Source organism: Ictalurus punctatus, chromosome 12 (genome assembly GCF_001660625.3).
Source record: "Ictalurus punctatus breed USDA103 chromosome 12, Coco_2.0, whole genome shotgun sequence".
Lineage (NCBI taxonomy): Eukaryota > Metazoa > Chordata > Actinopteri > Siluriformes > Ictaluridae > Ictalurus > Ictalurus punctatus.
In genome coordinates, this window is record NC_030427.2 from 18,354,384 (window position 1) to 18,381,210 (window position 26,827).

Below are 26,827 nucleotides of genomic sequence, written 5' to 3' on the forward strand. Positions count from 1 at the left end.
TCTCTCAGTTCCATTTCCACACCACAGAACAGCTTGGCTCCCTCCACAGTGCGGACGTCCAGCACAAGCTTACTGGTAAGTTTTGCACATATGCGAGAAAAAAGGTTTGCACAAAGTGTTTTAATATACCACTTTCAAGTGTAAGTATTTTAAACAAAACCAAAAAAACATTTACATGGTCCTGTGAAAGTCAGGAATAAATAAAGCCACTTTTTTTCCAAAAGTGAGAAAATATAACCATTTCACCAAATGTTATGGAAAATGTATGTATTTGTTTAAAAAATTAAACATACTTGGCACACATGTGCTAAATCCATAGTTTCTAGACCTTCCCTACAATAGTGGCTATTTTAAGCTTTAAAGGGTCATGAAATCTCCCTCTTTCATCTCAAGTCTACCTCTTAATACTTTTTAAAAAAAAATACAGCTTAAATGGGAGTGGATGGCTGTGTGAAGTAGAGAGGGGGAGGAGTGGGCATGGCAGGGAAAGGCAGGAGAGGAAGGGGGGAGTCTTCAGAACACTCCCAATAAAGATGTATAGTGACAAAGTTTGCAGGTGCGGCAGGGGACTTCTCTCCTGAATCCCCAGGGCTAGTGAAGACACAGTAGATAGCAGTTCAGGTCTTCTGCCCTATCTATTTAAACCATTAGCCCCTGGCGTGACTTGGAGGAAAACAAAACTGGAGACAGTGCGGATGGGAGAAGGGTCGGAATGGTAGTTAGCTAATAGGCTCGAGCTTGTCATGAATAAAAGGGGGAAGGCTCTTCCCTTTCGACACAGACTCTCTATGTGTAGTTTTGCATGCGATAGCTGCGGAGTTTTAAGCGGTTTAATTAGCTCAATAGGCAAGTAAAACTGCTGTGATTAAAAATTAGACACATTCCTCTATTGAACAGATGGAGAAGTCCTCTGGACTCCTTTTTTTCTTTCTTTCTTTTTCCTCTTTCTTTTCTTATAATAATTCCTTCAAAGTAGTGATGGAATTCTGCCTGGAAATCCAGTTGGGAAATTTTGGAATGGTACAAAATGAGTGAGCTTCAACAAAGACCTGTTTTAAGTTTAATTTTATTGCACGGTTATATCAGTCTGGAAAATATGCTAACCGATTAAGGGCTGATCTATTTTTATTCTCTTGCACACACAGCCTTTTTTTTTTCGTCTTCTTTTTTTTTCTTCTTTTTTTTTGGTATCCCAATGTATTTTTTTTTTTTTTGTCTTCTTCCCCCCAGCATCCAAATGTGGATGGAGACTCGAGCCTGCACTCGTCTTCCTTCTCTGTCTCTGCGGTGGCCCCCTCTGCTGTTCCCCCTTCCTCCACGGTCTCTTCCTCTTCCTCTTCAGCCCCTGTCTCTCATAGTACTCCGGTTCCTCCTTCCTCTTCCACAATCAGTGCTGTCTCTGCTCAGGCCAGTCTGGGTTCAGTCAGTAGTCTGGCTATGGGGCTGAACAGTGCAGGTGTAGTTGCCTCTATTGTCCCCCCTGCTGTTGCTGCAGCTGCGTCTTCATCGTCAGTGGCCTCAGCTTCAGTCGCACCATCATCGGCTTCATCACGCAGCACAGCTGCCTCAGGTAAAAGTTTGACAGAAATATGTAATCTAACTACAAATTGTCAGTAAATTGCTTAGTTTTAAATATTAATGCTACATCTTGTAATATAAAAATTATATAAGCATGATTGCACTAGGATGTACTGGTTAGCCATCATTCTGTATTTCTTATGGTACCATATGAAAAACAAAAACAATCGTTATAGCATTGTAATGGTTGTGGTCTTGTTGTCGTACAGGGAAAGCGCCTCCGAACCTGCCTCCTGGAGTGCCTCCTCTCCTGCCCAACCCCTATATCATGGCTCCTGGCCTGCTTCATGCATACCCGGTGAGACTTTTCTACCAAATTCACAAATGTTTCATTTTCTTTCTGCATTTCTTCTTAATGTTCATCTCAGTTTTAACTACATTTGTGAACTGAATGTGTAACACTTGTTTTACTGACTGGTCTGAATCCAAGACCCAGGTGTATGGCTACGATGATCTGCAGATGCTCCAGACTAGGATACCACTTGTAAGTTCGAGCAGTTTTGTTTCGCCTTTCCTCACTGTCAGGAGCGATATTATCACCTGTGTATACCTTCTTGTTTGTACACATACTTGGCTGAGACCTTGAACAAAGTCACAAAGTTGATTTTGTGGCGAAGCCTAGCCGTATGCACCGTGATGGTCACATCTGTAGTGCTCCTACAGCCCATTAGTAACTTCCATTACTGATTAAGGTGATGCTCCCTTTCTGGCATCAGATATGGCTCAGTTGGAATAGTTGATCATGTAAATGAAACCATGCTCATTGGAAGCTTCAGGTCCTCCTTATAGCCAGACAGTGGACACTGCTTATGGCTGAACCTAGCAGAGTAATCCATGCTATTGGTGAAGTGTCAGTTTAACTTGATTCAATTCTGGCTTCAGCTGTGTCTGGAAACGAATCTAAATCAGAATGTACACTGTTCCTACAAGGTGCTTGAAGTGCCTGTATTTGGCTTTTTGAAATTTAAGTCCTGGAAAACATTGAAAATAGCCATTTATTTATCTACTGTTGCTTAAAAAGTGCTTGAATTATAAAAAAAGTTAATACATACGAAATCACTAAATAATTGGTGTTTATTTTTGATAGAAAACAAATACTATCCTTTTACTCAATATATGACTCCCTTCTGCAGCCTCTCCACCTCCCGCTATTTACTTACTCATTTCAACAGAAACTGCGCCGGTCCACTTTTCAGGCTCGTTTTAGCAACATTTTCCGCAAAAATAAAGCACAAATCTAGTAACTTTTTGGGCAAACCTTAGCTACTTTCTGTAGAAGAGATTGGCCAATACTGCCCCTCAAGCGCAAGGTCCTGCTTTCAACTGAGTGATCATTTTTACATGTAAATATCTCCAAAATCACAGCACAGCCGTTGTCTTTAACTTATGACCATGTAACATCTGTAGTGTGCATCATTACCCTAGCTGGAGAATACATAATCATTGCGAGTCTGTTTGGAAATCATGCTGAACAGTAGAGCTCTCCACCACTAGGCTAATGGATAAACACGATGCTCTTGCGGCTCTTGTAAAACATCATATGGTGACTTTGTTGAAGTTTTTGGCACATGCTAAACACTGTATCCAGGTCAAATTCTCCACCATTGGCACTTGTACGCTGTTCACCCACCACAGTTACATAGTATCTGCTACATAGCTACTAATTCAAAATTAAGATTGTTTTGAGAAATAGATAGTAATTTCTAAGCTTCTTTCTTCTTGCCCACCAGGATTACTATAGCATTCCGTTTGCTACCCCAACGACAGCACTGACAGGCAGAGACGGCAGTTTGACCAACAACCCTTATTCTGGTGAGACTCATTTGCTGTAGAGGTGATTGATACAATGATTGATACAAATATTCACACGCAATTCTTTGATGCCAGAAAATAAAATAAAAAATCAAATGGATTTGCTGAAAGACTAGCATATACCAGTCTCAATACTTTAATATAATCTTCTATGATTGCTAGACATGGACAGTTCAAGCAAGCTACATTTGAAACGTATCACCATATGTTTTTAAAATTTATCTTGCTTGACCTGTACTTTATGTACATCTGTAGGATTAAATGTGACGTTCACTAGATGTCATACCAGAGCCAAAACATCCCTGTCAAACTGTAAAATATTGACCGATTTCATGCACGGAGATGTTAAACACAACGTTACTCTTTAAAACTCTCTTCCGTCGTCGTGATTATGACCCGCAACTGAAATTGAAAACTCTGACTTTACTTTCCAAAGTATTTACTAATCTTGAAAATCCAGAAGACTGATATGTAAAACACAGCTTGCAGAAGGTTTGAAGGTGACATGAGAGGTATTTAAGATTATAACTGTAATAGGAAAAAACGGTTTGTGTTAGTACTCAATAACAGTCTAGAATAGTACATTAGCGTTGTCTCAAATTACATATTGTAATGTGTAATTAGTAATGATGGATTACCTTTTATATTGTTTTTAAAGCCATTCCCCCTTCATCTTGTCCTCTTTTTTTGGTTTGTAGCAGGTGAGCTGACAAAGTTTGGTCGCGGGGACACATCATCTCCTGCTCCGGCCACTACGCTGGCTCAGGCTCAGCAGAGTCAGACCCAAACTCACCACACCACACAGCAGACCTTCCTGAACCCGGCTCTGCCCCCTGGCTACAGCTACACCAGTCTGCCCTATTACACGGGCGTGCCGGGCCTGCCCAACACTTTCCAGTACGGCCCTGCCATGTTTCCGGTGAGAGTTGCTTGTCTTGTTACTGGCAAGCACACATCTGACCTAGCGAAATCTGAGTAAGATACGTTTAGCACTATGCAAGCATCCATATCATCGCTACTGGTTTCCATTCATAATTACAAGTTTCTTGATCACCATGTATTGTAATGGGTTTCAAAAGCAAATTTTCAGCTTTCAGTTTTACAGCTCATGCCACAGCATGTTGTAACTGGATTAATATTAACCATTAGTATATTTCCTTATACTGTTACTAACTAGTGATGTGTAAGAGTGGATTGCAAGCCGTCAGGATACAGCAGAGCACGTGTAACATTCTAATTGAGGACAATTCTAAGCATCCCTACAGCTTAAGCAGTTGGAGATTGAATCGAATGTAAAATTAGGAAAACATAACACTTAACTGCACGTGTGCATTCTGAACACTGTGGGTGGTCTTGTTCGTTTTATTTATTTATTTATTTTTTAATCACTGGTATGAGAGCCATAGAATCTCTAGGATGGTGTCCTTGAAAATGGGAGCAGAGACTCAATTCAATACTATCAATTATGACTATATTTTAATAAGGATAAATCATGATAATTATTTGTAGATATCATGTACACACCAGCACGTTTAGTTTATAGCCCAGGGATTTAAGGTGTGGGTTTATTTATTTATTTATTTTTAAAATATTTTTTTTTGTAAGTGACGACTTCATATGTTTACTCAGGTAGCACCTACTTCCTCCAAACAGCATGGTGTGAATGTTGGTGTCAATGCTTCAGCCACAGCCTTCCAGCAGGCTAGTGGATATGGATCCCATGGATACAGCACCGGTAAGATATTCACACGTGCTTGTGTGTCCTCATCCACCTGATCTAAATCTATGTACAACTTCAACAGGTGGCCTTTAGCAGCTGTGTGATTGCGAACTAGTCACCATGTATCTCAGGTGTTGTGTAGTTGCAGACTGCACCATCCCATATGCACAGGAAGTGTGTGCATGCTGGGTGTGGAACGTCCAGTGAACATGCCGTTCTTCCACATTTTAAATATCGCTGAAACTGCTGGCCTCAGGCCCATTTTCTCAATAAGCAACCATTCTCTTTTTTTTTTTTTTATTATTTTTTTTTTATTATTTCTTTATTTTTTAATTTTTTTATTTTATTTTTTTTAAATAAATATACCATTCATGTAATTCATTGTTGTGGTGTGAGTGTTAAATGAACAAGCAGAGAAAATCCGTGATGCTACTTTAGATCTGCCAAGGTCCGGTTTGTGGTTAGCAATTTTTTTCCCTCAGCTGTAGCTGCCTGGTTTGGTGAGGTTCGGTGAACCCTTGCTAGCAGTGATGTTGGGGTGGTGAGGTCAGGGATGGGCTCGCTTTCAGGTGGTGGGACATCACATGCTTCTTCATATTCTTCCTGCTTTTTCTTCTTGTTCACCAGGTGTTTGTCTACTTCTTACCTGGGCATTGCTTTCATTTGTCTTTTTCATCCCTCCCACCCACATCCTACTGTGTTTCTTTCTCTTTTACCAGGACATGCGTTTTCACGTCTTGCTAATCTTTTTGCTTTTTACTTTCATGTCCTATTGACTTTATTTCCTCAATTCTGAACACCCACTGATTATAACCTCTTTGCTTCTAACACAGCAGTTTTGCTTGCTACTTTCTTTTACTGCTCCCACTCCTTCCTTCTTCATGCCTTGCCTGGTGTGTTTTTCTAATGCTGTGGGGCTGTGGCTGTGTGTGCCCGTTTGCAGGCTATGAGGATTTGGGCCAGGCTTCAGCAGGGAGCGGGGATTTCTGTAAGGGCGGCTATGGCAATGCTGTGGCTGCTGCTGCCGCTGCTTCTGCTCAAAACAAACCGGCCAGTTCAGTCACCGCGCCCGGAGTGGGTGAGTGCACACGCACGCCAAACGCCCTCTCTCTGTCTCCCTCCCTCACTCTCTCTCATTTCTTATGTTCATTTGTCTGATCACTAGCACTAACCTCACAGGGGAAACTCCAAAGCCATGGCATGCCACCCCAACATTAGCCCCGCCCTTCTGATATACTGTATGAAGTAAAGCATTTTTCCATCCCACCCCCCCCTTTATTTCCTGAAACATCACTGGTCAATTACTTTATAGTCATCTGCTTGATGATTATTCCTATGTAATGATTTTATAGCATGTCCTATTTTGCTAACTTAAAAATCAGAGCAGAGTTCTTGTCTATTTCTACACTTGTTCCTGACTGGAATGTCACCGGTCTTCACCTGGCTTAAAGTTAAAGAGGTTCTGGATGGTGGTGGAACTCTGATTGTGATGGGGAAGAAGTTTAGATTAGATCTCACTTTGTATAGAAAGAAAATAAAAAAAGGAATTATGAAGTGAAAAAGCTCACAGCAGCTCGTCAGTCCAGTGTCTGTGCCTTGGGGGAGTGGGGTGAGGGGATCCTGCTGCAAGTTAATCGGGATAACATGGAAGCCAAATTAAACTTTGCAGTACAATATTGTTTGTATTTGGACCCGATGAGGACTTGATTTAAAGATTAACTGAAGTATAGATCCTTACAATTTTGGTTTGATCAGGGCTGTCTGTCATTTTAGGTAACGGGGCACATTACACTTAGTCCAATGTAAAGTGGGCTGGACCAAATAAAATCAGTTCAGTGGACCAACAAGTCATCATCAGCTGCTCGTAAACATGTAAATGCAAAGTTATTTACACTCACAAATGTTAAAGCTGTGGTTGAATTAGTATTCACCCTGTTGCTCTTAAACACCAACAATGCTTCATTTGGAACATGGTTACGGTGTCAGAACAACATATCTATAACACATTTTGAGAGGTTGTGGTCCTGAGTTTATTACTTTTATTTTACCCACTTGTGCAGGAATATTCGATGAAGGTCCAGTTACATAAAATTCCTTCCTAATAGCGGCCTGAATAAGCAACTAAGATGTCTGAATAGCTACAACAGTTACCTTTTATTACTTGGTGATTAGTTCATAGCTACTAATATAACATAAGACATCAGATATATTTAACTTATTTAATTTGTTTTATTTTGAACATACCTTCATGAACAAATGAGCATTTCAGGGTTAATTGTAGGGCATATTCTATAAAATATACTATCTTGTAGTCTTATTTAAAATATTTATATAAAATATATTGTATGTTAATAGCTGTGGTAGCTGACAGTGGGATGATTTATTTTGTCTTTGACTTGATCTTTGTTTCTCATTCAGCAATATATCAGCCACTTCTCCCTTACATGCTTTTATCATCTCCTCTTCAGTAAAACGCTTCTCATGTTTTGTTAAATCCAGGCTGTTCTAAACATGCATTTTCATATGCATGCTTTTGTAAGACCATGGCTCACCACTTCATTCACCTTTCATATTCCGTATTGAGTTCTTTCTCCGATACCAGTCACAGAACCAGAATTTGGGAAGAAGTCACACTGACACCAATGTTTGGTGAAAGCTTCTTAGTTTAATAATGCAGAAAGCATAATATATACACACACAAATATTGATAAAAAATGATAAATGTCAATTGGAACAAGTCACAGATAAAATCAGAGCATCTATTACATAAGTTTGAGTAATACAAGAACTAAAGTTGTCTAATCTACATGATGATGATGATGATGATGATGATTAATATTATTATTATTATTATTATTATTATTATTATTATTATTATTATTATTAAGTGGAAGAAGAACCGAGAGAGAGTGAGGGTGAAATGTGGGGTGATTAGGAATGCTCAAAACAATACATTCCATGAACACAGAACAATTCGATTCCGGTACATTGTGTGACAAACTAGACACACAGACAATGCTATGAAACTTATCACATATATACTTTTGAGTTAGGCTTAATGGTCAACTAGTAAAAATGCAACCCTTTTTATATAAGGTTATGTTTTCCAAAGAGATTATAAGGAGCATTTTCAATTATATTTTCTATGTTAAGAGCATGTCCTTAGTCTCCCATCTTTCTCACGTGCTGTCAACTCCGTTTCCCCTCATAATTGTAGGTCTCTATATTGGGTGATGCATTATGTTTCTAGACAGGAGTCTGTGGAAGTCCTGGAGTGCTGTACAGTGGCATTGGGCAGGTTGTCACACTACAGGTCTGCTGTAGTGTGATAATGTGTTGTGGTGGTGGTGGTGGTGGTAGTAGTAGTGGGCGGCTCCACAGGCTGTTTCAATATTTTTTGAAAGCAGGCCTTGAATTTGGCTTGCAATTATGTTATTGTCAACCTCTGTGGGTTCAAGCTACAAAGTGGGGGGAATCAGACACCTCCATGTTTGTCTTTTGTTAGCAAGAGGCTAGCCAGCTAACTGAGATGAGTGATGTATATTTTCTTCCACCGGTCAGTGAACTGGACAGTCAGTGTTAGATTTAACAAGTGAATGTCTGTATGTTGATCGATCTAAAGCTAATACTTGTGTGTATATACGTTATAACTTATTTAAAGGTAAGAAGTGCTGCTTTGTCACTTGTTGAACTCATGGTTGATGAGACCATTGTTCCTGTGGAGGAATTCGGAGTTGAGGGTTTTTTTGTTTGTTTTTGTTTTTTTTTTCTTTCCCCTTCTTCTTTGTTTTCTTCCTAAGCCGAGGTTGAAAATGACACCTGACCATCACACCCATGTGATTCTTCCCCAAAACTGTTGACACAAAGTTGGAAGCACACGGTTGTATGGAATGTCTTTGTATGCTATAACTTTACAATTTCCCGTCACTGGAACTAAGAGGCCCAAACCTGTTCCAGCATGACAATGCACCCGTGTACAAAGCGAGCTCCATGAAGACACGGTGTGTTTAGGTTGGAGTGGAAGAACTCTAATGTGCTGCAAAGACCCCTGACCTCAACCTCACTGAACACCTTTTCTCCTGAAATTAATGCCTGACCTCACAAATGCTCTTTTAGCCGAATGAACACAAGTCCCTACAGTTAAGCTCCAAAATCTAGTGGAATGCCTTCCCAGAACTTTGGAGCTTATTGTAACTGTAAATGGGGAATAAATCAGGAATGGGATGTTCAGCAAGCACATATAGGTGTGACGGTCAGATGCCCATGTACTTTTGGTCATGCACTTGATATATGTAGTCAGCGGAGAATGTAAACTCTGTGCTCACTGATGCATGCACCAGAGTCTTGTATGTGCCAAATAAGCAGCTGGTATGACAACTTGACATTATTTCCTACGTAGGTTTTTTTTTTTTTCTTCTCTCTCTTACAACAGTTAAAGCTTTGTAATACATTCTCTCATTCTGGGCTGAATTTGTTTTCTATAATCTCTGTTTTGGGGGACGGTTGGTTATGCTCCTGTATGAAGAGTAACATTTGTGTGTCTGGCTTTCCATCAGGAGTCTCTGTTACATCCAGCAACACGGGTGTCCCTGATATTTCAGGGTCTGTTTACACAAAGACTCAGGTGAGCGCTGATCCTAAAAGCCTTAATAGGATCAGAGTTTGAGATACAATATTATTCAGTCTCTTTGTTCTGTGCTCTTTGTGTGTAGTCCTTTGAGAAACAGGGTTACCACACGGCAGCAGCACCAGGCGCCTCGTTCAGTGTGCCGTCAGCACTGGGCAGTGGCGGCCCCATCAACCCCCCGGCTGCAGCGCCCTATGCTCCTGCGCCCTTCATGCACATCCTCACTCATCAGCAGCCCCACTCACAGATGCTGCACCACCACCTGCAGCAGGACGCCCAGGTCAGCTCCAGTACACATCACCCGGTTTAAACAACTGTATAACATAGAAATATCATACTGTGAAGTGGGTGTGTTTAGGAGCAGTGGAAACAATAACTTGTGCAGGACAGTGGTATAAGATGTGCTTTATACAGATATATACCTGCTATAGTGCTGAAGACCTGTGAGCATGGTTGTTTTGACTGTCTGTCTGCTTCTCCATTTTTCCGCAGACTGGCTCCGGACAGCGAAGTCAAAATGCTTCCATTCAACAGAAGTCACAGATCAACAAGTCTGCTTATAACAGCTACAACTGGGGAGGCAATTAACTTGCCCTTGTTTCCAATCTGGTGTACAAAAAAAGGCTGAAATTAGGGGACCCTTCTCTTCCACCCTAAATCGTTTGTGGCGTCATTCTTTCGCTTCTCCCTGTCCATTTGCCCTACAGTACTCCTCCGTACCCATGGTGGTACTCTACTAAAGCGGTAGCAGAGTGTGTGTGTGTGTGTGTGTGTTTGAGAGGGGTGACGACTTTCGAAGAAGTGTTGAAGGGGAAACTCCCAGCCATGTATTGAGTGTTTGCAGTTTGTATTGAGTTTAAGTAATAATACCCATCACCTCTCCTTTCATTCTGTCATTATGTATGTAACATAGAGCTATTTTCTAAAGGAGCGTTTTTGTAACTGGTGGAAGAGAAGTTGGGATTGTGGTTGGGCTGGGAGTCTCCTGCGCCTAGTTGCACCCTGCTTGATTTAACCCAAGAAATATATATCAAAGGTTATACATGAGGGCACAAAGATATGACATGTTCCAGGTGTGTGGAAATGTGAGTTTTCTAGAAACCTTTTGTTTCTCATGATTAAATGAGTCTGTAATAAGGGTGAAAATGGACTCCATTTTGTCTGAACCCTTTCAATCATCCCCAAATTATTGTACAGGCTTGGCGAATGAAGAGGATGCTGTTCACCTGCATATCCATGTTCTTTACATTAAGCATAAGGTTGTTTTTTGTTTTTCTCCTTCCCTCATTTTCATTAAGGAAGGGGGGGTTGTTTACGCTTAACTTGACACGACCTTTGAGGTATTGCTGTCTGTTTGCTCTTATTGGAGAAGTTGGCGTATACTTACATCACCTTGTATGTGCAAGTGTGTACCATTTCCTCCTCAAACATTATATGTGGCAATGTTCTGCACCCTTTCCCATATTTTATTGATTTTCTGTTGATTAGAAAAGTATGAATGGATAGATTTGTATTCAGTTTCCTTTTTTTTTTGTCAGTGGCTCTTTTCTTTTTGTACTGTGTGTTTTAAAAAAAAAAAAAAGAAAAAAAAAAGATAAATTTGTCCTGTACATACATATACATATATATAAAAACAAGTACTGTAGTCCAAGTTTGTTCGATGGCTTTCCCCCTCCTTTACACATAGACCTAACGTTTGTTTCATATTTTTTTTTATTTTGTAATATATATAAATATAAATATTAAGTAAATAAACAGGAAAAAGACATTTTCATCATTTTGGATGTGAATGTCTTTTTTAAGAAAACAATTCTGGATGTCACGTGCCTTCTGTATTTTATGTGTTTACGTAACTAAACTGGAAAACTGATGATTAATCGAACACCAGCTGGGAAATTTGTGGCAATCTTGGAAAACCAGTCCAATGTTGTGGCTAAATTCTGGCTGAAACTCAATGGGAGAAAAAAAGTTTTGATGATAAATAGTTTTTCTGCCTATAACATAATTTGACCCCTCTTCTATAAAAAAAGAATTTCTAAATATAATAACTATATAAATACTGTATAAAAGTATATTTCACTAAAATGGTGTGTAATATTTTTTTTTTTAATAACCTTGCTTTTGATTAAGGAGCCAGTTTAATAAACACTGTGGTGAAAAGTGTGTAAAATCCTTCTAGTTAAGTGCGATTTCCTCACGCGGTGAATGCGTGTCATGCTTTGATGAAATTTTTGGTTTGTGCCATAACAAAACAGGTGAGGCTTGTCCATAATGCTGTAAATGACTTTTACTAGAGGGTGATTTGGATAATGCTGAAAAATCAAAGCGCTTACACATTTCCCATTGTAAATATAAAACTCAGACTAATTTTTATAAAAGTGTCATTGATGTGGTGCTTTTCTGTAAGTAGTTGAGGTTATCTATGTAGAGGTAGGTGAGGGTTTTATCATAAGCTAATATTAAATAAGTACAGTGGAGAATATAGAGAAGTTATTACATACTCAACATTTGGATCTTTTAATATAAAATATTTTATATAGAACATGGAATGACTTCTGGAAAGTCTGTCAGTCTGTAAGCAATGGGGGGGGGGGGGCTGGAATGGAGATAGTTTATGGTCATATTTATAATTTGGGATTTTAAAATGTTCAGACTTTTTAAGTGAAATTTTCTGTAACATTTTGGGCAGACTTTAAATTGTAGTAATGTGTGACTGAGATATACTATGTGGCCAAACAAAAGTATGTGGACACCTGGCCATCACACCCTTATGTGGTTCTTCACCAAACTGTTGGCACAAAGTTGGAAGCACACAATTGTATTCAGGATGTCCAAAAAAAGTCAGGAACCAATGGGAATATGTTGAGCTAAATCTGCAAAACCATGATATTGTGATAAAAGTGAGAAAATTGTATTGTGTAAGGATGATCATGTTGTAAATAATAAATGTAAAAATTAAGTATGTGTAGTTTTACTCTCATTGGTTCCTGCCTTTTCTGACACCTTGCAGTATGTCTTTGTATGCTGTAAAATTACAATTTTCCCTTCACTGGAATTAAGAGGCCCAAACCTATTCCTGCATGTAAATGACAGTGTACAAAGTGAGCTCCATGAAGACACGGTGTGTTTAGGTTGGAGTGGAAGAACTCTAGTGTCCTGCACAGAGCCCTCATCTCAACCCACTGAACACCTTTGGGATGAACTGGAGCCTCCTCGACATCCCAACATCAGTACCTGACCTCAACCTCACTAATGCTCTTGTAGCTGAATGAACACAAATCCCCACAGCCACGCTCCAAAATCTAGTGGAAAGACTTCCCAGAAGAGTGGAGCTTATAGCAGCAAAATCTATATTCATGTCCATGGTTTTTGAAAGAGATGTCCAGTCAGCTCATGACTCTTCAATGTCATTTCAATAATTAAACGTTGTACTGCATGAATAGAAAAGTGAGAGCATGTTTCAGCTATTCAAAGTGAACATGGAGATCCTAAAATCACAATTCTGTTGTCCATGTGTAAGTGCCATCATATGTGGTTGCTCCATGCTAGCCACTGGATATTTGGCCTACATTTAAAGTGACTGCAGTTTTAATACTAAGGAAGTAAATAAGGGGCCACTAGCTTTCTAGCTTCATCCCTGGATGTAGGAGTAGGAAAAAGATATTGTTGTGTTGGGGAGGTGGATTGAGTCTCCGTGTAGAAGTGAGCAGTCCGGCACGGCTTAAAGATAAGACTGAGTAAGTTTTAATAAGGGACCTGCATGTGAGAGGGAGGCGTTTGACTGTGTTGTACTTTTAGTTTTGCTGGGACAGGATAGTACAGGACAGTCCCGCCCGCCCAGAATATTGGATATTTATATTTTTATTCATTGGGCAAGTGGACAGGTTTGTTATGACCATTACAGACAAATTATTTTATTTAGGCAGTGCCACTTTCTGTGGCACAGATTTTAATTAATTTATGTTATACTCAACTATAGACTGTATATAAGAAGAAGAAGAAGAAAAAAAATAAAATAAAATAATAATAATAATAACCCTACATCTGAAGTGGGAACTCGGAATTGCGTCATTTTCGACTTCCGTGTGTTCGAGCTACAAAGCGGAGAAAAATAAACATTGACACGCCTCCATGTTTGTGTTTTTGTTAGCAATAAGCTAACTGTGATGAGTTATGTATGTTTTTCTCGTCAAGACAGTGAACTGTAGAGTCAGTGCTATATATTTAACATGTGACTATATCTGTATGTTGATTGATCTAAAGCTAATGTTTGTATGTACTGTATAACGCCTGTGTTTGTTTACTGCCCAAGTTGTGCGCCAAAATGATGATTTATTAGGTTGAGGAGACCGTCTCAAGTTCCCGAATAAGAGGTGGGCAGAATGTACCATGTGGATTTTGCATCAGGTTGTATATTTGTATGGATGGAAAGTTTGGTGTTTCGACCTGTTTATTAAAATCTCTTTCGTAGTATTTATCTATCATTCTGATTGCCTACAAGCTTTAATTAAGAGTCCAAAAGAGATGTTTCTGCAGAACTCCCCCTACATTACGGCGCGAGATAGTCGGTTCCACGGCGCCGTCATAATTTTGATCACGTGACGCACCTTGCCATTTTGCACCTTATGGCTGATTGTTGACAGGTCACTTCTTTTTAACAATAAATGAGTCTGTTTGATCTCTTCCGCGGATTTTTTGGGGCGCCAGGGGGCCACTACCGTGGCGGTGACCGGAGGTAAGTCCTTCATTAGATATTTCAGCTTGTAGACGGGTACATTTATAAATCAGCTGCTTCTGACCAAACAGGAACACACACATTCCTCTGACTGCTGATTGTTATTCAAACTGAAACTGTTAATGTTCGTTACCTAGAGAGTTAGATAAATAACTAAGCTAAGGAACTCTTCCTTACCGGAGTTATTTTACTGCTTTCGACTAAACCCCCGAGTTCAGAAAGTGGTGTAAAAACCAACATGGCGGGTCACAGCATGTAAACACAGCAGCACTTCTTACCTTTAAATGAGTTATACTGTATATACTAGTATTAGCTCTAGATGAATTAACATACAGATATATTCACTGGTTAAATCTATAACACTGACTCTACAGTTAGTGCTAAGACACAAACGCACACACTTTTTATACACCATACGGCCAAAGGTATGTAGACACCTGACCATCACACCCATATGTGGTCTTTCCCCAAACTGTACCCACAAACTTTGAAGCACAGAATTGTCTAGAATATCTTTGTACGGTGTATCATTACAATTTCCCTCCACTGGAATTAAGAGGCCCAAACCTGCTCCAGCATGACACACAGTGTACAAAGCGAGCGCAATGAAGACATGGTGTGTTAAGGGTGGATTAACTCAAGTGTCCTGCACAGAGCCCTGGTCTCAACCTCACTGAACACCTTTGGGATGAACTGGAGCACAGAGTGTGCCCCAGGCCTTCTCATTCTTATATCAGACCAACTCCATATGCCACTGGTTTTGGAAATGGCAGATATGAGTGTGATGGTCAGGAGTCCACTTACCTTTAACTATATACTGTAGCTCGAATGCATGAATTCCACTTCTGAGGTTAGGATTGTGGCAAACTAATCTTAGAGACCAAACTAATCTCAAAACCAGTTATCTATTACTGATACCTGGTTTTCAGTCACTGCATGTTTTTTTAAAAGCTTTACAGTAATCACTTGCTTTTATTATTTATTGTTTATTTAAAGGGTAACTTTTGAACTTCTTTTTGGCAGGGAGCCTTTCTTTGATGGGTTGACTCATGAAGATGATGATGATGATGAAGTGGAGGATGGATTTAATCAGGATTACTTGGATAGGTTTGACGATGTGCTCAGATTCGGGTTCAGTCTTGGGCCAAATGGAATGCGCACCCAGGAGCCACAGCTGTTCGGCCAAATATTTCGGGACATGGAGGAGATATTTGCTGGTGTAGGCCACTTCGGGCGTGGTACGTTTCATCTCTTCAGCTCCTGTGTACTGTTATAGTTTTTATCCAACTCACTTATCACGACTCTCAATATGAAATTCTCTAAACCTAACATTTTGATCTGCCACTAAAATCAATTTATCATTTATCTGTAGAGTATGACACATCTGTTTGACCATTTTTCAGTTTAGTGGCTACATACTGCTAATGGTGGTTGAGTGGTTTTCCGTCATCATACTACACACTGTTCTTGCTTTAGCCTGGGGCTGGATTGTTTTTTCCACATGAGAAAAAAAATACAGGGCATCTGCGTCCTGGACAAAGATGGTTATTCTTCAAGAAGACTTGCACTATATGGCCAAAAGTATGTGGACACATGACCATCACACTCTTTTATGTGGTTCTGATGGTGGTTTAATGGTTTCTTTCGACACTGTCCTATACAGTCCTCAATTATGTAGAGCTCCCTCATAATAGTGCAACATTGCTAGGGGAAAATAATCCCTGACACATTACAAAATGAAGCAGTTTTCCCACATCACTGAACATCTTTGGCTTGCTGTAATGTTTTCTTCTTTTTCCCAGATTTGCCAAGTATTGAGGCGCCACTTCAGGAGAAACGAGAGGGAAGCAGCAGGAGAGGAGGGAGTTCACTCAGAGATTTCATGTTGAAGAGCCCAGACAATTCTGCCCGTTATTCCCCCTCTGTAGCACCTAGAGATGTGGATCCTTCATCACCTGGTAACCCAGGTGTACCTAGGAGCCCTTTCCATCACTGGACACCATTCTCCAGGGTGAGTTGTGTACTTTAAAATTTTTATTCATTTTCAGTCAAAAGCAACATTTCCCAAGTACAATGTTAAGGTTTATGAAATTGATGTTATTTCAATTTAAGGACATTTGGAGTGATGGACCAAGACAAAGGGAGGAAGAAAGGAAAGAGGATGGTGGTGAGTCACATGCTTGCAAATATTTTGTCTAATCCAAATGACCTGTTTATAATGTTCTGATTAGAATGTTTGTCACCGTATCTCTTAAGACTCTTTAAGACACACAGTAGACTGCATTCAACTTGCTTTTTCAAGTGGGAAATTGGAACTCATTTTCGACCTCTGGATGCCTTGCAAGTTTGTCTTTTGTTATCAGTAAACCTGCTAACTGTGATGAGTAATGTATATTTTCCTGTAACACTGTAGAGTCAGTGTTATAGATTTAACAAGTAAATATGTATGTTGATTGATCTAAAGTTAACGCCATGCTGATTTGATATCACTTGCTGAACTCGGGGTTGAGTCTGAAACTGTCCAGAGTTGAGGGGGTGTTTTATTTGGTTTTTACATGTTTACAAGTTGCAATTTTCTTAAGCATGTTTGAACTAAGGGATGAACATCACACAGACATTTTGTTTTAATCAAGCTATTAGAAAAGCTCAAAAGCCATGAATAATGCTTTCAGATACGTTTTGCAGTTTGTCTAATCTTCCTCAAAGGCGGCCATAGCACAAACAGCATCATTCTCAACTCTGCTGAACTACTGCCATTTTGAATATTCTCCCATTCATCCATTATGCATTTCTTCAGCTGCCCAAATGTATGGGGCCTTCGTTGCCTTATTTTGCGCTTCATAATGCGCCACACATTCTCAATCGGAGACAGGTCAGGACTGCAGGCAGGCCATGCTAGCACCTGCACTCTCTGCTTACGCAACCATGCGCTTATAATCCGGGCAGAATGTGGTTTGGCATTGTCCTGCTCTGGATGGCAGCATATGTTGTGCCAAAATGAGTACATATCTTTCTGCATTAATGGGCACTGGCACACCCCTATACCATGACAGACGCTGGCTTTTGGACCTGACACTGATAACAGCTGGGATGGTCCATTTCCTCTTTGGCCTGGAAAACATGACGACTGTTTTGTCCAAAAACTATTTGAAACGTTGACTCAGACCACAAAACACGATTCTACTTTGCTACTGTCCATCTCAGATGAGACCGAGCCCAGAGAAGTCGTCCGCACTTCTGGACAGTGTTGATGTATGGCTTCTGCTTTGCATAGTAAAGCCTTAACTTGCATCTGTGGATGCAGCAGTGAATGATGTTGACTGACAAAGGTTTACCAAAGTATTCCTGAGCCCATGTCAGGATATCCATTACAGACTCATGACGGTTTTTAAGACCGTGACGTCTGAAGGATCGGATATCCTGCGTATTCAGAAGTGGTTTTTGGCCTTGCCCTTTACGCACCGAGATTTGTCTGGATTCATTGAATCTTTTAATCATATTGTGCACTGTAGAAGGTGAAATGCCCAAAATCCTACCAATTTGTCTTCGGGGAATGTTGTCCTCAAAGTGTTGGATTATTTGCTGACACACTGTTGACAGATTGGCAAGCCTCAACCCATCCTTGCTCTTGAAGGACTAGGCCTTTTTTGGAGGCTCCTTATATACTATGATTACACAATTACCTCACCTGTTTCACATCACCTTCTTATTTCAACTTGTCACATTACTTTTAGTCCCTGTCCCAACTTTTTTTGGAATATGTTGCGTGTATCAATTTCAAAATAAACGTTTATCTTCAAAAAACAATTATCCAGTTGATTAGGTAAAACATCAAATACATTGTCTTTATACATTTTTGTTTAAATACAAATCAAACCACATTTACAAATCACTCCTCTTTGTTTTTCTAACATTTTTTATACTGTCCCAAATATTTTGTAATTGGGGTTGTAAATGGACACAATGCCTTGCTCCTTGTTTGATTAACATTTATATCCAATACCTGACTATACATACATGCATACATACACACTCATGTACCAGTGCAACACTACAGGAAGCACAGTATACTTTTCCTCATTACACCAATGCATTTGCACTCCCTATCAAATGGCAATAATTACATCTCATTTGTTGTGCTGTAGTGTTGGTTATCCAAACAAAATTAGGAAACCATCAAAACGATAGCATGCTAGTTAAGACTGTTGATCTGAAGGCCATAAATATGAGCTGTCAAATTATTGTTCAGCTACTTTTTAATGCAAAAAAAACAAAGCCATGTTGTGACGCATTGTTACAGGACCAAATGTTCTTTCTATGGTCCTGTACAAGTTGTCAGTGTCATGTGCATTCTTTTTTCCATTATGAGTTATGACTTATACAGCATGTGCATAAAGGTCTCTGATGGAGCCTTTGAAGCGATAAAGTTGACCAGATGCTGCGTTGAAGATTTTTGTGTGTGTGTAATGTACTTGGAGTATGCACTTGTTCAATGATTGCAAAACAACACCATGGATGCCTCACATGAAGCTTACAAATTATGTGGTTTTGTTTCTTGCTATACCCTGTCTCAAATCTTCTCCTCTGTGTAATGGATTTAAAAGGTAACAAATGGAAACATGGGAAATGTATTTGGAATGGGGCTTAATTTTTTTTTTTTTTTTTTTTTTTTCCTGCTTAGTTTTTTTTTCCCCCTGATTCCTTTTTTCCAGATCTAGATTCTCAGGTATCATCAGGGGGACTGGACCAAATCTTAAAGCCGGCTCCCTCACAGCCAAAAATTCGATCCTTCTTTCAGTCTGTAACAGTTACCAAAGTGGTTAAACCTGATGGGGTGAGTGATCCTGAAAGTTTTTCTCCCAAGTTGTCCATTTACCTGTTTACTAGCTATGTATTTTCAATAATAACCATTGTTCCTCTGAGAAATGTGAATCCAGCCATCACAGCGCGGTTTAATTCTCGATTCTGATTGGTCAGAAAGAGTGCAATATTTCTCTATAATGGCATGGCTTGGACAGTTGTTGTGGCTGTAGCATGAATAACAGGTTTATATTAATGCACTTGTTCCAATACGTTATTGTTTTTATAGTAACAGCACTTGAAGACTTCCACAAAGGAAAATATTTAATCGTGGATGTGATGTTTTTTGTTACATTATTTAACGTATACAGAAAGACTCTTGGGTTTCAGTGCTTTGTGACGGTCATGGTGCTTTGTAAAGTTTCCACTTTCAGGTTTCTCTGTAAAATTATATGCTGGTGAGAGAATGACTGTTTGTAATGGTATGTTAATGACTTACATGATAACCGGAACAAACTAACAGAACGTCCTACCCCATTAAATCTAATATAATTAAATTGTAATTTAATCTAATTAAATTTTGTGAAATGTCATTCATTATTAAATTAAGCATTGTAATTGTTGGAAAATCACTGGTATTAGCAGAATAACACACTCTAGATTGTGCTTTTATATGAAAATCAATCACCTCAGAGTGGTAACATATTGGTTTCGAATAAGCACATGGTCTGGAGTGTGTTATTCCTTATGTAACTGCCTGTGTTTTTGAGTGTATTTCATGAATTCCATGAGATCTACCATGGATAAGCATTACATCATATGTGCGTGCGTGTGCGTGCAGACGGTAGAAGAGAGACGTACAGTCAGGGATGGCCAGGGTAATGAAGAGACTACAGTGATCCGCTCAGGATTGCCTGATGGTCAAGAAGGTCCACGTAATGAGCCCGCTACTCCCACACCAGGTCAGCACACTCACCCTTATGCTCTGAATCATTTGACCAATCCAAATCAAGTAAACGGGAACAATAAATTATCTCAGCTGCAGTGTACTTAATAAGGAGTAATTGTAAAAAGGCTGTAGAAATATCTGTAGCTGCATGAGCCAAGAATAATGTGAAATAATATTTAATAATATAACTATTTAAGTCACTATTTGTAATAAAATCAGCACTTTAGTATTGTCTATTTAAAGATGAGTAATGTATTCAAGCTATGAACCGTCTAAAACATTTCATATGCTATTATAATTGGTCAGGTTTTAAGCCTCATGTATGTTCTCAGGTGGTCCCGGGCCTTTCTCTGACATACACGATGAGTTCTCCATGTTCACCAAGTTCTTTGGTGGCTTCAGAAGCTGAAAAGGGAGAGGACTTCTCAGGATGCGACACAAAAATAAAGGAAATGGCCAGATTACAAGCTGTGTCAACACTATTTATCCTCGTTTTGTTTCTTTTTTTTTTTTTCCTTAACTGCTGACTGGCATTTATTCATCCTTTACATTTTACATACATTTTTATTTTGGGTTGGAGCTTATATGTATGATTATATGTATACAAGCTTAATTTTCAGAATCTAAATAAAAGATATAATATATTGTATGAATGTTCCGACAAGGGTCAGGCTGTTTACTGTCCATGAATGACATTTGCACAATTTTTTCCCCTTTCATTTTCATGCTCTAGCCACGCAAGAGTGTAGATTATTATAACAGCAAAAGGGGAATAACTTTGGAATCTGATGTTAAACAAGCACATCTAGTTCCCTTTGTTAAATATAGGTGTGCAACCATTATTGGCACCCCTATAAATTCATATGAGAGAAATATATTTGAAGTATAGATATTTTAATATTTGATGTTTTAGTTTTTTTGTTGTTTTTTTTTGTTTAAGTACACCTGGGTGACTAGGAACAGGAAATTGTTCAATCATGACTTCCTGTTTCACAGGGGTATAGATATGAGGTAACACAGGCCAAATTCCCTTAGTCATTCATAACAATGGGTCTGACCAAGGAAGGGTTTCAAGAAAAAAGCCTCTACTCTCATCCAAAAACAAACTCTAGCGTCTTCAGTTTGCCAGACACGATTGGAACTTCAAATGGGATCGGGTTCTATGGTCAGATGAAACCAAAATAGAGTTTTTTTGGCAGTAGACACCAGAAGTGGTTTGGCACACACAGAGAGGTAGCCATCTGGAAAAGTACCTCATGCCCACGGTTAAATATGGTGGTGGCCCTCATGTTTTGGGGCTGTTTTTCTGCCAGAGGACCTGGACATTTTGTTAGGATACATGGCATCATGGACTCAATCAAATATCAACAGATATTAAATGAAAACCTGACTGTCTCTGCCAGAAAGCTTAAAATGGCCCATGGTTGGATCTTCCAGCACGACAATGATCCAAAACATACATCAAAATCAACACAAAAATGTGGTTGCTGCCACACACGCTTGACACCATCTGAACCAAATAAGTTTATCTTGGTCTCATCAGATCACAGGACATGGTTCCAGTAATCCATGTCCTTAGTCTGCTTGTCTTCAGCAAACTGTTTGCGGGATTTCTTGTGCATCATCTTTAGAAGAGGCTTCCTTCTGGGACGACAAACTTATAAACTATAAACTTACCATTGAGCAGGGTGGCGCAGCGGAAGCGTGCTGGGCCCATAACCCAGAGGTCGATGGATCGAAACCATCCTCTGCTATGTAGAGCTTCCCTTTGTGCTTAAAAACATGCCCAAAATTCTGTTGTTCTTTAGCATAAACGAATGGTAATCTCTGACTGAAAGTAGGGCTCTCTCCAAGGCATTTTGATTTTAGGGTCTGCTTGTGGTCAGTGCAGTTGTGTAGCAGACAAATCCTGTATTTAGGAGACCTGTCTGCTTCATGCCCCAACTGAAAGATAACCAAGAATCCATTGGTTTACTGTGAAGATGAGTATTATTACTCTTGATGCTAGTCGTTTGAATCCCGAATCCCAGTGGCCTAATGGATGAGGCACTTACCGCTAAAGCCAGGGAATGTGAATTCTCGGCCCAAATGATAATGGCATCGAGCAGGGTGGCGCAGCGGAAGCGTGCTGGGCCCATAACCCAGAGGTCGATGGATCGAAACCATCCTCTGCTATGTAGAGCTTCCTTTGTGCTCAAAAACGTGCCCAAAATTCTGTTGTTCTTTAGCATAAACGAATGGTAATCTCTGACTGAAAGTAGGGCTCTCTCCAAGGCATTTTGATTTTAGGGTCTGCTTGTGGTCAGTGCAGTTGTGTAGCAGACAAATCCTGTATTTAGGAGACCTGTCTGCTTCATGCCCCAACTGAAAGATAACCAAGAATCCATTGGTTTACTGTGAAGATGAGTATTAGTACTCTTGATGCTAGTCGTTTGAATCCCGAATCCCAGTGGCCTAATGGATGAGGCACTTTCCGCTGAAGCCAGGGAATGTGAATTCTCGGCCCAAGTGGTAATGGCATCGAGCAGGGTGGCGCAGCGGAAGCGTGCTGGGCCCATAACCCAGAGGTCGATGGATCGAAACCATCCTCTGCTATGTAGAGCTTCCTTCGTGCTCAAAAACGTGCCTAAAATTCTGTTGTTCTTTAGCATAAACGAATGGTAATCTCTGACTGAAAGTAGGGCTCTCTCCAAGGCATTTTGATTTTAGGGTCTGCTTGTGGTCAGTGCAGTTGTGTAGCAGACAAATCCTGTATTTAGGAGACCTGTCTGCTTCATGCCCCAACTGAAAGATAACCAAGAATCCATTGGTTTACTGTGAAGATGAGTATTAGTACTCTTGATGCTAGTCGTTTGAATCCCGAATCCCAGTGGCCTAATGGATGAGGCACTTACCGCTAAAGCCAGGGAATGTGAATTCTCGGCCCAAATGATAATGGCATCGAGCAGGGTGGCGCAGCGGAAGCGTGCTGGGCCCATAACCCAGAGGTCGATGGATCGAAACCATCCTCTGCTATGTAGAGCTTCCTTCGTGCTCAAAAACGTGCCCAAAATTCTGTTGTTCTTTAGCATAAACGAATGGTAATCTCTGACTGAAAGTAGGTATTTGTGAAACAGCAAATGCTGATGTTCAGCCAGTTCTGTACCCCTTGGTGTTGAGTTCACCCAGTACTAGTGTGAGGGAGGTACAGAAAGTGAGTGTAGTGGCCTGCTTCCCCCAGTTGCAGCCTGCTAGTAGGCCTGATCTAAGAATGGTGCTCAATGCCATGCAGGCAAAGAAGGAGCAGTTATGATGGGTCACTGAGGGAGGTATCAGGGGATGTGAGGTTCTTAGGGCAGTTAGCCCAAGTATTATTGTATTGCATTATTGTATTATTGCCAATATAGTTCTAAAAGATGCATATTTCCACATAGAAATATTGCTCAGTCACAGGAATTCAATAAAAATTTTTAATTCAATTTTATTTGTATAGCGCTTTTTACAATACATTGAGACATTGTCTCAAAGCAGCTTTACAGAAATATCAACACAGTATACAGATATTAAAGGTTTGAATTTATCCCAGCTGAGCAAGCCACTGAGTGGCGACGGTGGCAAGGAAAAACTCCCTAAGATGTTTTAAGAGGAAGAAACCTTGAGAGGAACCAGACTCAGAAGGGAACCCATCCTCATCTGGGTAACAACAGATATTGTGAAAAAGTTCATTATTGACTTATATGAAGTCCGTATGGCCTTAAAAGCAGCCGTAGTCCCAGCAGTCTGGAATTGGAGTAGATTTGAGCTTCATCCAGAGGCAGGACATCCGAAAAGGATCAAGCAGGTCCGGAGATCAGAAAGGATCAGGATCTCTAGTATCTCCATAAAATCGTGTGTGGCTCGACAGAAGGAGAGAGGGAGAGAAAAGATTATTAGGACTGGGAATTAGCATAATAGAAAGTCTAGTCAGGGTAGGTTTGAGTAAACAAATACGTTTTAAGCCTAGACTTAAACACTGAGACTGTGTCTAAGTCCCGAACACTAACTGGAAGACTGTTCCATAACAGTGGGGGTCTATAAGCGAAAGCTCTTCCCCCTGCTGTAGCCTTCACTATTCGAGGTACCGTCAAATAGCCTGCATCTTTTGATCTAAGTAAGTGTGGCGGATTATAGAAAACCAAAAGGTCGCTTAGATACTGTGGTGCGAGATCGTTTAGTGCTTTATAGGTTAATAAAAGTATTTCATAATCAATGTGAGATTTCACTGGGAGCCAATGCAGTGTTGATGAGATCGGGGTAATGTGGTCGTATCTTCTGGTTCTAGTTAGGACTCTAGCAGCTGCATTCTGGACTAACTGGAGTTTATTTATGTTCCTACTGGAATTTCCAGACAGTAAGTCATTAAGTAATCTAATCTAGAGGTGACAAATGCATGAACTAGTATTTCTGCATCATGTAGTGACAATATATTTTTTCAGGAAGTTCCTGAGGTTAGGAGGCAATGCGTTCCAATATCGGATTCTTCCCTTTGATCTAGTTTTATCCCCTCATACCTTCAAGAAATGCATGGATGCTGTTCTGGTTCCCTTGCGACTACAGGGCGTCCTTGTACTAAACTACCTGGATGAATGGTTAATTGTAATGCGATCCAGGGAGTTGGTGACTCAACATCGAGATGTTATTCTCGCCTACATGATGAGCTTTCTCCAGTGCAGAGGATGACTTTTCAGGGGTTATATGGGATTCTACTACATAGGGTCAATCCTCTCAACATTGAGCAAGATAAAGCTGGGTCTGGGCATTCCCTCCAGTCTCTGTGAGAGAATGTTGGGGCTTATGGCAGCAGCAGCCAATGTCATACCACTGGGCCTATTGCACGAGACCATTTCAGTGGTGGCCAAAAAGACAGGGGTTTCACCCAAGGACGAAACTCCTGAGTGTAATCAGTGCTCATGCCTATGTGCTCTGAGAATTTGGAGGTGTCCCCAGTTTCTAGCTTTGGGTCACACTCTATGGGCATCTCCTTATCGCAAGATGGTAATGACAGACACCTCCCTCACACGTTGGGGTGTGGTCTTAGACGACCATCCACCTCATGGTCTCTGATCTCTGGTACTCCAAAGGACCACAGTGGGAACCATTATGTAAAAACTCGTCACAATAGTGAAGTTTCCGAGAAGTGACGACCATCCAAAATTCTTCCAAGCGCACAGCAAGTATTCATCCAGCAAATTAAAAAAGAGCCAAGGACAACGTCATAGGAACTAAAGACCTCTCATGCATCAATAAAGGTCACTGTTCATGACTCCACTATCAGAAAGACAATGGGCAAAAATGGAATCCATGGAAGAGTGACAAGGTGAAAACCACTGCTAACCCAGAAGAACATTAACATTAATTTTTCCAAAACACACCTTGATGATCATCAAACTTTTTGTGAGAATGTTCTGTATACTGATGAGTCAAAAGTGGTTTGTTTGGAAGACAGGAGTCCCATACATCTCGTGTAAACCAAAGAGAATTCCATACAAATAACATCAAATCTATGGTCAAGCATGGTGGTGGACGTGTGATGGGGTGGGGATGCTTTGGTGCTTCCCTAATTGAGGGGAAACATGAATTCTGCTCTCTACCTGAACATTCTAAAGGATCCCTGATAGAACACAGACTCAGAGTTGGATGCAAGTGCAGGTAAAATGACAGTTTATTAGGTAGGCACACAAATCCAAAAAGTAAGGCAAGAAAAAGCATGATAAACAATCCAGGGTCAAGTGATCAGCAAACAGAGTATCAGACACAAAACAGTACTCAAAAACATGGGAAACAGCAAAGATCAAAACCAGGCAGCAATGAACAACAACAATGGCTTGGTAATGACAGAACAGAGCAATTACTTCACACTGAGGCTGAAACAGAATGAGGCTTATATAGGTGTAGTGATGAGTGAGTGGTTGCAAACAGGTGTGCGTCATTAAACGTCCGGTGACTGTGAGCATGGAAGTGTATGGGTGTTGTGGGAAATTGAGTCCAGGGCGGCCATGTTTCTAGGCCGCTGTGTATGCTGGGAAATAGAATCCAAGTTGTAGTTTAACCTAAGTCCGTAAAGTGAAAAGCGCAACTGGATTATGCAGCAAGACAATGATCCAAAGCCTAGGAATACAGTAAGTTCACCTCTGAATGGCTCAAAAAAAAAAGCTAAATTAAAGTTTTGGAGTGGCCTAGTCCTCACTTGAACCAATTGAGATGCTGTGGCAGGACCTTAAATGGGCTGTTTATGCTTGAAAACCTTCCAGTGTGGCTGAACTAAAGCAGTTCTGCAAAGAAGAGTGGGCCAAAATTCTACCACAGTGCTGTGAAAGACTGATCTCTGATCTAAAATGATCTGATCTAAAAACTCTATTGTGTGTTTGTTCAGGTTGCCTTTGTTTATGTTGTATTTTGTTTGAAGATCTAAAACTATTTAGTATGAGATATACACAAAACAGAATAAATCAGGATGGGGGAAAATTTCACAGCACTGTATACCAAATAACATTTGAAAGTTGTGTTTTGTTAATGCAGTCATTCTGCCTTTAGCAGTTGAGTAATGACACTACTAATCATGTTTCCATTTTTATTATTGGCTGTGTA

At 40.1% G+C, this 26,827-nt stretch overlaps 3 protein-coding genes and 4 non-coding genes across 11 annotated transcripts in view; all 7 read left to right on the plus strand.

Annotated features, from left to right (window-relative positions):
• Positions 1-11,547, plus strand: part of ubap2l (ubiquitin associated protein 2-like) — a 34,783-nt gene extending 23,236 nt beyond the window's left edge. For 2 of the 5 annotated variants that reach the window (XM_047159123.2, XM_017481192.3), the window contains exons 19-29: positions 9-75; positions 1,231-1,570; positions 1,788-1,876; positions 2,009-2,062; positions 3,309-3,390; positions 4,089-4,309; positions 5,020-5,125; positions 6,054-6,188; positions 9,667-9,734; positions 9,823-10,017; positions 10,230-11,547. In XM_047159123.2, coding sequence (XP_047015079.1) covers positions 9-75; positions 1,231-1,570; positions 1,788-1,876; positions 2,009-2,062; positions 3,309-3,390; positions 4,089-4,309; positions 5,020-5,125; positions 6,054-6,188; positions 9,667-9,734; positions 9,823-10,017; positions 10,230-10,325 — 1,453 coding nt within the window. In that variant the 3' untranslated portion in view covers positions 10,326-11,547. The remainder of the gene's footprint in view (positions 1-8; positions 76-1,230; positions 1,571-1,787; positions 1,877-2,008; positions 2,063-3,308; positions 3,391-4,088; positions 4,310-5,019; positions 5,126-6,053; positions 6,189-9,666; positions 9,735-9,822; positions 10,018-10,229) is intronic. The other 3 variants (XM_017481193.3, XM_017481194.3, XM_017481195.3) reach the window with 3 other exon arrangements.
• A 2,767-nt stretch (positions 11,548-14,314) lies between these two features.
• On the plus strand, positions 14,315-20,870 carry hax1 (HCLS1 associated protein X-1). Its single transcript, XM_017481201.3, has 7 exons — positions 14,315-14,472; positions 15,496-15,710; positions 16,275-16,483; positions 16,585-16,639; positions 19,185-19,306; positions 20,114-20,234; positions 20,554-20,870. The coding sequence occupies exons 1-7, from the start codon at positions 14,402-14,404 to the stop codon at positions 20,628-20,630; spliced, it is 870 nt and encodes a 289-aa protein (XP_017336690.1). The 5' UTR covers positions 14,315-14,401; the 3' UTR covers positions 20,631-20,870.
• Positions 20,871-20,989: 119 nt separating this feature from the next.
• The window catches only part of aqp10b (aquaporin 10b), a 23,747-nt gene continuing 17,909 nt past the window's right edge, over positions 20,990-26,827 (plus strand). Inside the window, exon 1 of the mRNA XM_017481197.3 lies at positions 20,990-26,358. Coding sequence (XP_017336686.1) covers positions 26,323-26,358 — 36 coding nt within the window. The 5' untranslated portion in view covers positions 20,990-26,322. The remainder of the gene's footprint in view (positions 26,359-26,827) is intronic.
• On the plus strand, positions 21,904-21,975 carry trnam-cau (transfer RNA methionine (anticodon CAU)). Its single transcript has one exon. It is a non-coding gene; the product is annotated as a tRNA-Met (tRNA).
• trnam-cau (transfer RNA methionine (anticodon CAU)) lies at positions 22,325-22,396 on the plus strand. Its single transcript has one exon. It is a non-coding gene; the product is annotated as a tRNA-Met (tRNA).
• On the plus strand, positions 22,745-22,816 carry trnam-cau (transfer RNA methionine (anticodon CAU)). Its single transcript has one exon. It is a non-coding gene; the product is annotated as a tRNA-Met (tRNA).
• On the plus strand, positions 23,165-23,236 carry trnam-cau (transfer RNA methionine (anticodon CAU)). Its single transcript has one exon. It is a non-coding gene; the product is annotated as a tRNA-Met (tRNA).

Excerpts from the sequence above, each read along its gene's own strand:
- hax1 (XM_017481201.3), top strand. The coding sequence starts at position 14,402 with ATGAGTCTGTTTGATCTCTTCCGCGGATTTTTTGGGGCGCCAGGGGGC. Across the intron at positions 14,473-15,495 it reads TACCGTGGCGGTGACCGGAG|GGAGCCTTTCTTTGATGGGT; the intron begins GTAAGTCCTTCA and ends TCTTTTTGGCAG. Across the intron at positions 15,711-16,274 it reads TGTAGGCCACTTCGGGCGTG|ATTTGCCAAGTATTGAGGCG; the intron begins GTACGTTTCATC and ends TCTTTTTCCCAG.